Consider the following 13,431-nt stretch of genomic DNA (forward strand, 5'->3'; position numbering starts at 1 on the left):
ATCCAAATGCATATGAAATATGGAAATAGCCGATTTAAAATATAATCAAACCACGTAAGCATTTTTGACATCATTAGTAAGAATGAAAACTATGGACATTTTCATGAATTCAGTGGGTTTCGTGGTTTTCAGTTGGTTGTCTTCACAAAAGATACCTAATGAATTTAAAAGAGATCGTACAAAATCTACAAATTCCAAATTCATATAGATATGAAAAGTACATTTAGATTGCCTTAGAAAACCACACTTGTCCACAACCGATGGGATGTAACGCTGAGCCCCCACCAAGAAACTTGCAGCTGTACGGGTAGATGCAAATTAGGCTTTAAAAGTGTTAAGCGATGAACGCTGTTCGTGCTGGTTTGTGGGAAGGGCGAGGTGAAAGAGCGACGGGCAATTTGTAAGCCACTCGGCTGATTTTGTGTAGCCCTTGAAACGGACTCTGAATCCAAATTCAAAGTAGAAGGAAATTCCTAGCCAGGGCTGAATTTCTGTAGTTATACCCTTTCAAAATAGTCTTCCAAACAGGAATTGAGATGCATCCTTCCAGTGAATATATATGCTATTTTTTTTTAAACAAGAGGGGATTTATTATATACAGGTTGACCAGAGCAATCACGGGGAATCTGACAGGTGCTTGCATACAGAAATTGCTCCATCTCGGGACGGGGAGGTGCTTTGACGGCGGGGGTTGCTGTTCCTGGGGGCGGCTGACGCCCTGCCGGAGGCCGCCAGCGCCGTTACCCCGCGTCTCCCCGGGCAGCCACAGAATGCACCGCGCGCCCCTCCTGCCAGGGCGCCTTTCCCCATGCTTATTCCAGCAGCGATGCCTACTGTAAGCATGCGCTGCTCGGCCAGAGCTACGCTGTCCTGGTGTCGTGGCCTCCGTTTTCGTTCACGTACAACCCGAGTACCGATCTGCTCTTCGTGGCGGTGTTTGTTCCAGGCTGGTCGCAACTGGGAATGCTGACATCTTCCCCACGTGCTGCTCTGATGGTGACATTACAATTAATAAGCTAATTCAGCAGGCTTTTCTAATCACTTCAGAAAGGGTGAACCACACAGCTTTGTAATGGTACTGCTAATTTTTACCGATGAGGAAATTAAGACAGAAATGAAATCACTTGCTCAAAGTGACGGTGGGGAATTGGCGGGAAGAGAGATGTAGAGCCCAGGAGGTTCTGCCTTCCAGTGTTGTGCTGAGATCATTAATATAATCTTTGTCTAGAAATAGGTGATGAACAGAAAGAGGAAGAATTCTTAGCAGAAAGATGGGAATAAAAACCACGGGAGGAAAGGCTAGAGCTGACTGAAAAGTAAGAAGCCCAAGGAAGATGAGACGAAAGATGGCACGAAGCAGGAACCGATGGAGAACGCTGACCATCAAGAGAGGTAAGTGCTGATTGATAATCCAGAACCACGTTTCTCCATAGCCCTCTTACTCCTTAGTGCCTTGATGATTAGGGTTCACAAATTAGAAGGTGAGAGGAAAGAATTACTGGGGAAAAAAGAAGAATCAGGACAGTTGTTCAGGATAGCAGTTCTGTTACACGATGGGTCTCGAGTGAGAGACCGGTGCCATCGTACCTTCTGGGGTTTTCTCCACGTCCAATTTATTCTGTCGTCGTGACACTTCGTAAATGGTTTCGGGGCAAAACCCAATGCTTTAATTTACCTTTGCTTTTCTGAAGCCTTTCTCTACTTGGCATTAATCATTTTATTCAAATATCCTTCATGATAGAGGTTCTTTATCTGCTTGGACACAGCCTCTGGTGCGTGGTCAGTATTGTCCTCTGTGCTGTTTTATCAAGCCGGTATCAATGACATCATAGATTAAACCTTGTTGAAATGATCCACCGCAAAAACCCAGTGCAAAGCTTTGGGCTTTTGGTAGTTTCCAGCGTAGCTTCTGCTAGCAACAAACTTCACAGCCTGAAGGATTTAACTGCACACGGCCAAGATACGGAAGGCATCATAGGTTAGTATTCAGGATGATAAAATTTCTACTGACAGACTATGTTTTTGGTGGAGATGCATCTGTTGGCGCTGCTACAGCGAAAGAAGGTAACATTGTGGGTATGGCTATCAGTAAGAAAGCAGAAATCTGTAAAAATTTTAAAAAGGCCCATTCCCTGGTATGTTCATATAGTCAAGAAGCTCATCCAATAAACAAGATAATTGTTTGGAAAACAAAACTATAAATACCAGGTGGACAGGAACAGCTGCTGACCAGAAATAAAGAGGAGAAAAATGTTCACACACTTCATCTCTCAGGTTGCACACCCTCACCCACCCACCAATAATTACTTTATCAGTTCTCTTTGAAGGGACTGGCGCAATTTTCTTTGTTTTCTGCCTGTAATAGGTAGGAAAATGACAAGCTAAACTCTTGTACAGGTTGGTAAAAGTGCCATTGCCTACATCAGCATAACTTACTGGGGAGAGTATGATAGTAAGGAGAGTTTACTATTGGGAAATAATTAGACTTGGCATGGTTAATTAATAGCTTATTTCTTTGAAACCAATCCTGTCACTCAGAGGTAGGCTTTCCAATAATGCAGTCAGTATGACGGGGGGGGGGGGGGGGGGGGGGGGGGAGAGACCACCCAAAACCTGGGGCTGGTACAGTGTCCAAGCCATGTTCGTTGTATGACGTAGCAGACATGAGAAAGGATTTCAGTATGTTTTGCAAACAGGTTTTAAATTGCTTTGTAAGCAATTCAGTAAAAGCACCTGAAAATGGCAGGGGAGGATTTTTTTGTGTAGCTCAGAAACGAAGCCAAGTAACTTTAGAGTGAAAGGAGTACCTGAACGTGTCTCGCTGGAGACCATTTCAGGAACAAGGTGAGATATTTTGCATCAGTACACAAGATGAAAGCCAGCAATTGTCGCTAATGGCATGGGACGATGGAGGTACAAAACAAGGTCAGGGAAAAAAACCTCTTAGCTTTTGCCTCAAATGTCTGTTGGGCAGCGTTTTCCATTGCGCAAGCTCAAAACAGCTGAAGAACGAGGTCATTAATTTTGGCATTCTAGGATGGAAAGTGCTAAGGCTAATGCCGTTCTTTATTGGCAAGGAATTAATATATGTGATGATAGAAAAAACTCCAATATAACAGATTTTAATATAAAGCAATTTCTTATTAATAAATTTGGTTCATCTGCAGAGAAGTAAACACAAGGAGACAAATTTCATGTTAGGTAGAGAAAATCCTCATGCTAAATTTTGCATATATCCCTTTGACCTTTGGTATGCGAGTTCTGGGGTTCCTGCCTGCCCCCCGCCTTGGTTAAACAAGCACCCTCTGGGTATATTACAGTAAAATTAAATCCAGACCTTACTCCCAAGCGGGCTGTGGGACCACGCAGTTGAAAAACAAGGGACTTGCTGCCGAACAGCCAAGGCCGGTTCCCCCCAAAAGACCCCAAAGGTGCCGTCGCCGCCTCTCCAGCAGCCGTGGCTCTGCGCTGCCCTTAGGCTGAGGCCCTGGCCAAGCCTCGCGGCAAGGCTGGAACTTCACCGAGCGCTCGAGAGAAGCCCTGGAGCTCTTCTTCAGAGCACCCTATGAGCTCCCTCTTAAACAGATCATCGTCATTATATCATACCCGTGGACAGAAGAATCTAGAAATAGTCTAGCAAAGACCGAACTGGAAGGTACTGTTAGAAGTTTAATGAAAGGGGGAAATCTTTTGCTGTAGACTAATGAGAAACAGTGATCTTTGAAATGCTTCAGCTGATTAATTAGTATTTTAACCTCAACGTGTTAATAAATACATTTCTGAATTTAAGAGGCAAAAAAAGACCATATAAACAATAGCAAAAGCAGCAAAGCGCATAGGATTTTCCTGTCTGCCCAGTCATGATTTTCTCTTCAACTTCTAATACAAAGCGGCAAGCCCCAACTACTTTTTATCCCATTTCTGAATGAACCGTGCCGTGCACCCGCAGTTAGTCCGGGCACAGAGCATCGCTAATACTTTACCAAAAGTTCGTGCTTGCTCTTCTAAGCAGCCCTTAGCTGGCATTTCACCTGCTCTGGCTGCCAGATTCCTCTGATCGTTCGTAACAATTGCTTCAAGCAGTCGTTTCCTTGCAGATGCCAGAGATAATCAGTTCCAGTGCATTAAATAACGCGTTAGTTATTAAGCACGTATAACACATACATGGTTATACGTGTGTTAAATGAACATGTCAGAATTAACCCTATGCCATGTTGGCTCCTAAGCCTTTCGCTTATCAGGTGCTGTGCGGTACTCACCTGGTGCTACTTGCTCGTTTTGTACAGGTTACTATTTTTTAAAACAGACAAATCTAAAGCGCGCCGAGGCCTACCGTACGAGCGAAATGAGCTTTAATCAAACTGGCAATTCTGAGACACGAATTCATTTTTAGGCCATTCATCATTCATTACCACCTGCTATGAAAAAGAGAGGCCAGATTCAGTTCCCATGCTCATAAAGGGAAAACACCGGATTTAGCAGCTTCAGTTACGTCAAACCTAGTCATTTCCTTACGGCAGGCAAGCTTTATTCGGTTCTGTCCAATACGCTGTTATAACTGCATTCTGTAGAAGGACATACAGCCTCTTCTAATGAGCTGAAACCCTCTCACGTACTACGAAGTAGTCTGTTGCAACTTCTGTTAATGGATTAAAGTATTTAAAACAAATCAAATCATTAGTACACCGGTTTTGTGATGTAAACAGTTTAATGAATACATAAAGCACATATAAAGCAAAAGATTAAAACAAAATTATTGTTACAACCACCGTAAACGATATAAAATTTTTTTTACAAGCACATCGCTTGCACAGCAGGTTTTACAAAACAGTGTATCAATCACGAGCAATACCACTCCCTGAAAACTAAGACTTGGAAATAAAAATCACAGTAAGTATTTACTTAAATCACATCATATACTAGTCAGACTAGCCTTGATTGAACTACTTTTCAAAGTCTTCATTGTGCTGTAGTATACATTAAAGCTCGCACAAGAAATGTGAATAGAGTTCAAAGTGCAAAAAGAAAAAAGATGCCTGGATATTCTGACAAGGGGATCGGTCATCGTTTAAAACCGCGGTTCCTGAACTTTTTTCCCTGTGCATGTTTACGGCAACCCTTTTTGTGGATCCCCATTACAGCGACTGCCTGACTCTGGGGTGGGTTTGGAGCTGCAGTTTCAGAAATGCTGATCCTAAACCCCGGTTCTGCTCGACTTGAGAGGAGCCGCAGCCCAGTGCTCCTCACACCTGGTATCGGTGGGAAGGCGGGGGAAGCCCCGTCTCCGCCCTCCCTGTTCCTTGCACTCAAACACGTGCACATGGGGAAAGAAATACAGGAGCAAGGCTTCATACAGGCAACGGGAGGATGCTACAAGACTGCGTACAAAACTGAAGCAAAACGTAAGACAAAAACTGATTTACTCTTACCACTAAGCCTGGCCTCAGCCCATTATTTACTGTCATTCACAATATTTTGTTCTGTTGCATGTGTGTCACAAACGCAGTTTAAAGTTTAGTATGTTATATGCATAATGTTAAACCAGGACAGAAAACTTCTAGTTTCACAATCCAAAAACTTTAGTAAGAAAGAAAAAAAAAAAATTACAAAAGCATAAACAACTGCGTAAAAGAAACTAAATAGTACATATTGAAGTTGAATACAGGCTACTATCTCGGAGGCACAAGAAAGATTTGATCATTTTAACAAACTTGCTTATAACCTTTACAAATGTTTAGATAAATATTCTATAAAGATTAGAAATAACTTATAGTTACACTATTGTCTTGCATGCTTTTTAAAATGCACCGCAGTTTCTTTCTGTCACCCTTTGAAAATCTTCCTTAATACAATACAGTTTAGGCTGTGCACAATAGTTTTGTTTGGAATATTCTACCTTGAAAAAAGTCTTAAAAGTACAAAATTCAACCTGGTTTTGATTGAGTTTCAGTCCTCTAACATCTTGATGGGGCAGGGGGAACAACAGCAAATGCATTTGCTGCCCCTTAAAGGGGAAGGAATCTTTCTGTACTTTTCAGTATTTCTATTTTTATTGACTCCCACACACTCTTAATTTAACTTCAGAATGCCAGGGTAAGGGAGAACCTGTTCCACGGAAGAAAAGGAGGCCACAAAACAGTCCCCGCTTTGTTCCTACCCCACCTTTCCATACACAATAGTGAATATTATTCATTAATGTACTTTTCAGCTAGGGCTGCGAGATGAAAATGCCTCCACAAAGAATTTATAATGTCTTTTGCTTGAATGTCAGCCCTAAATCTGTACAAAGAGCAAGTGTTGTCTTTGCATTCCAGTGCTTGCTGGTGTGGGTAGCTGAGATTGGGGCACGGGCTGGCTGAAAAAGGAAGATTGCGAGAATGGCAGCTGCAGAATTGCTTTGAAATGCTTCAAAAATTAATTAGACACAAGTGCAAGCAAAGAAAAAGTGCAGCCCCAGGAACTTCTCAATTCCGAGCCTTTGAAATTCATCCTTTAAGTGCTTTTCATGGTGTCCTATTTGCCAAAGACCTCTTTACTTAGTGGAGTCTGGAAAACTGCCAAGGGACTCGATTCATATTTCAGCTCATCCATGAACACCTTCATCATCTATCAGTACTCTGACACTCTACAAAAATCTGCAAGTGACAACTATTCAGGTTTTAAGCACAAATAAGACTACCAGCTATCTAGATTTCCTCTGTATACACATGTATAAATAAATGACACCACAAGCCTTCCTTGATGCAAGAAACCAAAAGGCATTGATTCAACAGCTAAATAAATAATAGTTGAAACACGTATCTGTGCCACTTGCTCAACATGTTCCGCACTGAAACCCTCCTATGAGAGAGCTTCCTAGGACACGTTTTCATGCGTCAATATTATCATTGTGTGAAATAGTGCTAGAGCTGCTTTGGCACTGCAAGTCCTAATGTGATTGACTTCTGCCAAGATAATAAAACTTCTCTGTGCTTCCAGCTGAGATCTGCAAGTCAGGACTCTTACGTTATATATAGTTGTTCTTAAAAAAAAAAAAAAAAAATTACTTCTGCTAGATATAAAAATGTTAGAATTGTCCATAATTCTGTCCTGTTTTACAGACATTTAAGTGCTCCAGAACAGCAGTTTACTGAACAGAACAGAGGTAAGACAGATGATATCCTGTCCTCTCATATATAATCACGTAGAGATCTGTTGAGAATCATAGCAATTGTGTTCACGTCAAAGGATAAAATACAGAATTCGTACAACTTGCAGCCGGTTTTAAGTCATCACTACTAAAAAGTGAGTTGGCTGGTTGGTTTTATTGCTAAGCAAGAACGTATATACCTCTGTATATTCTGTATGCAGAATCTAAGTTTTTGGTATTGTTTCCTTGGTGTACAAAGAGCATTTCATATACTTGTTCTTATCGAGTAACACAGTATATTAATAAAACAGCAAGAGTTGAGCTAGCCAACCAGGTTCCAGAAAACAGCACTGTTGGCAACAGTCTCTGATATTTACAGTAAGAAAAGTGGGTTCCTTCGTTCTGACAGCAACTGCTTGCACGTATGAACATTACATACCTACAGGAACGACTGTGTAATCGCTAAATCTTTGTCATAAGCATTATAGTCCCCAGTTTGTAAATGTGAGAAACAAAACGACCAAAATACCCAGCTTGCTTAGTACCAGCTACCAAGTGTGAGAAGCTTCTGGTTTTAAGTTTCTAGAGTATTTTTCATCCGGTGGTCTAAACATTACAACAGCTCTTCAGGGAAGGGCTATTATACATTGTGCTTCCAAGTGCGGCGCTGTGAAGTACGCTGACAGCCCGTAGCTGTCCTGATCACAAATCAGTTTTAAACCACAGGGTGGTACGTATCATGCCGCAGCGCAACGCTATGAGATAGCCAGCTTGGGAAAGCTGCACCTGCTAACCGGCAAGCATCACGGGTTGAAACTGTTGAACCGACAGCAAAGGTCGTCAAAGGTTATGGAAAAATTTGGGCCCAGCCAGCAACTATGAGCAATGCTTTTTGCAACACACAACTCGAGCAACGACATCAAGCAACGTATTCAGCTAAACCAAAGGTTTTGCAGTCTTACAGTAGTTCCAGTTAAATGCTTATGTAGTGCGTAAACACACAAACACAAGACTCCGCTTATCATTGACATGGCAAAGGGAACAGTGAAAGTACCTTAAACTTTGCCACTCAAACAAGAGTGAACTAACATGCCACCTGCATAGCCTATCAGAGGAGGTGGGTTAATCCTGGAAAAGGAAAGAATTCAAGCCTTTCATCAATACCTTGTTTTTCAATTCATAATGAAGAAATGGTTTGTTACACATTTCTAATATGAAATGCTTGGAATATAAATCTTCACTTCTTGCCAGAATAAAGCAGCTGGACTATTTTGTACACCTGGGATTCAGGATAAAATCTGTCAAGCCCTCTCCTCAGCAATGCTATCAACTGACCATAGAACATGCTCTTGCGCAAGCAGGCTGAGAACCTGGCCACAGTTCTTTTTCTAACATCTATTTCCAAGCCTGTCCCTCAGTTAGGGCCAAACTATCTAGAGATTGTCTTGCATTTAGTACTCTCATCCAGCTCCATTTTGCAAATATTTGAGAACAAGACACAAAAGCAGACTGAACTTTGTCTAAATGGCACAGCATACAAATGCACACAATGCACCACATTAAATGTTCATAAAAATTCTTCGCAGTAATGTTTCTAGAGCCACCCGGATTTCTAATACTCCTTGTTACTACCCAGAATAGCTCCTCCTTGTTTCCCAGATCTATGCCTTTTTTTTGTTGTTGTTTTCAGTTTAAAGCCAAGCATTAAATTACACATCTGCAAGTACCGTCTTGCTGGCTAAATCAACTCTTGCATTATAGCAGTTACACCTTCCTTTTAGTCCCACCCTTCCTGTTTAATTGTATTTTATTTTGCTGTAGCTGTGCAGTTCGCTATTCCTCAGAGCTCACCTTGCCCGAGCCCCGCCGGGGAACGTGTCTTTCACCTCCAAAGAATCTGCCCAGCGAGTCAAGTAGACCCGAGTCTCTGTGCCTTGGAGATCCATGTCTAGCATGGTCTGTAGTGCTCGCAGATGCCATTTTTGATCCGTGCCGGAACGAGGAGCGCTTTTGTGAAGCCATCAAATCCGAATTCTCTGAAGCTGCTGCACTGTCCTCTTGGATGGTCTGTAGCTCGTCTGACTCTGAGGGCCGATCTTTGAAGGTGTTGTCTTCTCTTCCTGGGGCATCTCGGGAAAAGAGGCGGATCAAGTGGGGGCGACCGGTCGTGTCAGCTGGGTTGGCCTCAGGCCAGGCATTCTTCGGGTCTGCTGTGCCTTTGGAGTCTGTCACCGCTGGGCTCTTCGTGGAGGTCCCATTGTTCTGGTTCACATCTGCCTCTCCTGCAAACAACAAGGATGAGATATGAATACAGGCCTGTGAAAAACAGCCCGGGAACAATGCTGCTTTCTTTCCCTTGCCTTGAGATGCTCATTTCATACAAAACCCGTAATATGTGCAGTTGTAATGAAACTATGTTCTCTACCAGCCTTCAAGAACATTAAGCTATCTTGGAACCGAAACCGGGATGATGTTCTCACAAAAAATTTGCAGTAGTTCTAGGTGGTTTTTTTACATATTTGTAAATAGATCAATAGGTTGTTTGAAGCACAACTGAAACTAACTTTATTTACATGGAAGGCTTACTGATGAGGAGGCTTTCAGTGAACAATCCGAATTCCTGTACTTCCCCTTGAAGACCGCAACTCTAAAATGTGCTGCTTTTCTCCAAAACGGGGGGGGGGGGGAATTAAAGCAACATCACAGGACTGTGCCTTCTCAAGTGCACGTTCCCTCTCCACGATGTCAGAGCTTTTGTATCTGAAGGTTTTGTCTCCATTTGGAATCCCTCACTGCCACTTCAATACCAATCAAACAAGTGTAATGAGGGGAGTTTTTTTCACTATTTAAATTGTCCTCACTTCAAAAAAGCAGAGAACACTAAACCGCAATTTCTGCTTGGCCTCCTTTGACAGTTTTTCTCTGTGTATGATCCTGGCACTCGGCGTACGATGCCCTAGCTCTGACCCTGAAGGCCTAGAGCAAAACTGTCCGATCTGCATTTAGTGCTTGTGAGAAGTGACAAAAACAATGATCAGAAACTGATGAGCTTTTAGCCAAGAAAGGCACCGAGACAGACCTCCGTGGTGTAAGTGAAGTGTCTGCTGCCTTCTCCACAGTTGTGTTCTGATGCACGCAGTAAAATGCCTGAAAAGAATCAATTGCAGCCCACTTAACCATTAACCTGTAGTAGCTCCTTCTATCAGTGACAAAAAGATTTATGGAGGTTTTTTCATAGTCTACACCATGATTCCTACTGTTCTAAAGGGAACTGCATCCACTGAGGAGATGTCTTGCCTCCAAAGAACATGGAAAGAGTACTGGTAGGTCACTGCTTGAGAAGCACCCTTCAGAGCAGACACCTCCCACCCACTCACTCCATGTCAGAAACATTTTTTGGAGTTAACAGGGCTCAAAATGTCAGAAATAAGTTACGGTTAGTCATACATTACCTTTAAAGTCTTCAAATTACCTCATTAAATCCCCATTTGATTTGGTCCTTGTTGCCATGGGAGGGATAGGATCTCGCAAGTACTGTTAGGTTTTCAAAGTACTCTGGGCTCAAGTACGTTGCTGATTCACCAGAGCAATTTTAGACTTGACACAGTCATTTCATAGCATTTCGCCCACCCACAGAGCACTAAAGAAACCTTTTCTTAGGCTGAGAATAATTCTGAAATAATTTTACGGATAACAACACAAGACAGTAATGACGGCTTCTGGATATATATACCGGTACTTAGGCTACAATTTTTTGTAATCAGTCTGCTACAGTTTTTCATATAAAAATAAAAATGTGCAGTTTTGCTGTGCAACTTTTTTTTTTTCTTCTGTGAAAACTACCTAAAAAATGTTGGGAAACTTCAAGAAAATTTTCTTCAGTTAAAACATCTGAAAGTATTTCTCGGGAATACAATTATTTAACCAATGCTGATTGTCACTGAAGACTTCATCAGTGGGGAAAAGGAAGATATTTGCTGGCAACTTTGGGATTTTGGTTTTCCTGAAAAGATACTTCCAAACTCATCAGAAACTATTAAAGCCCCCAAATGATTTTCTTAACCGAACAAAAGAGAAAGTAACTAACACGGATATATGACACATTCTAAAACCGCAAAACATTTTAAATAGCAACTCTAAGCCTAGATTCTATACCATAATACAAATCCATTCAAGGACAGAAAAAGAAAAACAAACAAAAAAGCTATTGTACTTAATTAAATGCATTAACAAAACACCAGAGCATCTGCATACTAATATTTTTTACAACAGTTGTTCTTTGTGCCACTGAATACGGGTATTGGTAAGCAACAAAGAAGGGTATTTGTGCCACAAAAGGAGCTTCTCCCAATGCATACGCAGTGAGCTATAAAGTATAAATCTTTCTGTATGCTTTATTTCAGTAATGAAAGCACACATTTAAGTTTTCCTCTAGAGTTCCTGCATGCTTAAGTCTTAAGTCTAATATTTACAAATATATAGCAAAGAGATATTGTTAATATTTGAGCTAACTAATCAAAGGCTTCAAGTGCATTTGGAGACAGATCACTTTGATAATGTCTTAGTCTTAAGGATATCCAGAATTAATGGAGCATGTAAACATATGCTTATTCATTCATTTAGAAACAAATATTTAGAGTTCGTCTATTAAAATCCATTATAAATGCTGTGCATATGATACTGATAATCTTTTTTTGTTTCTCCCTGCAAGATGAAGCTCTCTTGTTAAAATAGAGTACCCTTCCTATACCATAACACTTGTACAAGAGAGAGCTGCCCAGAGAGGAAGAGCTCTTCAGGCATTATTATTTTTTTTTTCTTCCACAAACCCTTGTAAAATGGGTTAAAGAGCACGTACAGCAGAATGCATTGCCATAGGCATTACCAGAAGGCTATGAAAGTGTCGCCTATTTACTTTTAAGTGAATAAAGTCATTGAAAGCTGTGCAAGTGAGAGCATGAGAAAAGCACGTCCTCGCTCTAGCCGAAAGGCAGCAGGAGGAAGCCGGGCGCCGAGCAGGGATTCGGCGCTCCAGGCGTGGCCGAGGACCGCTCCCGAAGGCAACGCCACCTTTCCACTTCCCCTGGCTCCAGGCAGCTCTCGAGCCTGCCGCTGGCAGAGTTTTCCCTGTGCATGTTGGCCAGAGTGAACAAAGCCATTTGTTCCCTGCGCACACAGTGACTCCCCAAACAAATGAATATAGATGGACCAAAAATCCTGAACAGTCTGTTAATGAAACAAAATAGAAATTCCAAAGGTGCTTTCAATGAAACAATATTAAATCTAAACCCCCATTGCCTTTAACAGGAGTTGGGCCACATATAAGTATTTTCAAAACCACTGTACCTTAATGCTCAATTTGACATTAATAGTTTATCCCATTTCTTGAGAATCAAAATAACACTTACATAAGCCTCTAATTAGCTGGGACCTCTCAAGCCCCGTGGCTCAAACAATAGCTACTGTCAAGACCATGGAAACCTGCTTTTTAGAAAGTACAATCTCTGATGGAGAGCCCTTAGATACCAATATCCTTCTCATGGGTCACTTGGTAGAGCTGCTCTATGATAGTCCCTTCCTCGTATATATAGAAGTCTGTAGTCTTCTTCCATACAGAAGACAACCTAGAAAGAGGTTGTTAAGCTAAGAGTTTTAATGTGTTAATTAAAAAAAAAAAAAAAAAGAAGAAAAAAGAAAAAAATAAGAATTACAAGTTTTTCATCTCCTCCCACCCCTTTCCAGTCTTGCTTTCTTGCAGATACTTGTAATTCCTCTCACATTCTTATTGCTGCTCCCTCTACAAATGCTGTACAATAAATGAGGAAAATGAAGCTGATAAGAGCTGAAGCGTGTTCCCCTACTTTGGCTTCTCAAGAGAGGCTTAGTACAACAGTCACAGCATATTGCAAATATGGATTGTAATAATACATGACAGCAGCTTAAATATTTGTATGAAATCTTAAGAATTAAGCATTATTTACTCGTTACAAACACCAGGAAGTACATTAATCAAATTTATAACACTGAATATTTAATATATTTTATAGTAACTACAGATTTCTGTGACTGATCACTAATTTCCTTTTTCTTGGCCTTCTTTTCTCAGGGGATGAAGATGAAAGTTGTCTCACTTAACTTCAGGGACCTTTTGAACCAATTTTTCACTTTAGCTTAAGTCATGTATATTTATAAAGCAGTGCTCTTCAGTATATGAAATATAATGTGTATTTGCCCTTTTCTACTTTTTTTGATCCTATTTCTTCTGGATCTTCTTTTCAACTGGACAGTTAAATATAACGCAG

The 13,431-nt window shown here is 41.2% G+C and overlaps 1 protein-coding gene across 5 annotated transcripts in view; it reads right to left on the minus strand.

Moving 5' to 3' along the window:
* MBP (myelin basic protein) overlaps positions 1-13,431 on the minus strand; it is a 123,765-nt gene that overhangs the window by 11,412 nt on the left and 98,922 nt on the right. For all 5 annotated transcript variants that reach the window (XM_082313594.1, XM_082313595.1, XM_082313596.1 and 2 more), the window contains exon 4: positions 8,981-9,411. In XM_082313594.1, coding sequence (XP_082169720.1) covers positions 8,981-9,411 — 431 coding nt within the window. The remainder of the gene's footprint in view (positions 1-8,980; positions 9,412-13,431) is intronic.

This window comes from Platalea leucorodia (assembly GCF_965183815.1).
Source record: "Platalea leucorodia genome assembly, chromosome: 1".
Lineage (NCBI taxonomy): Eukaryota > Metazoa > Chordata > Aves > Pelecaniformes > Threskiornithidae > Platalea > Platalea leucorodia.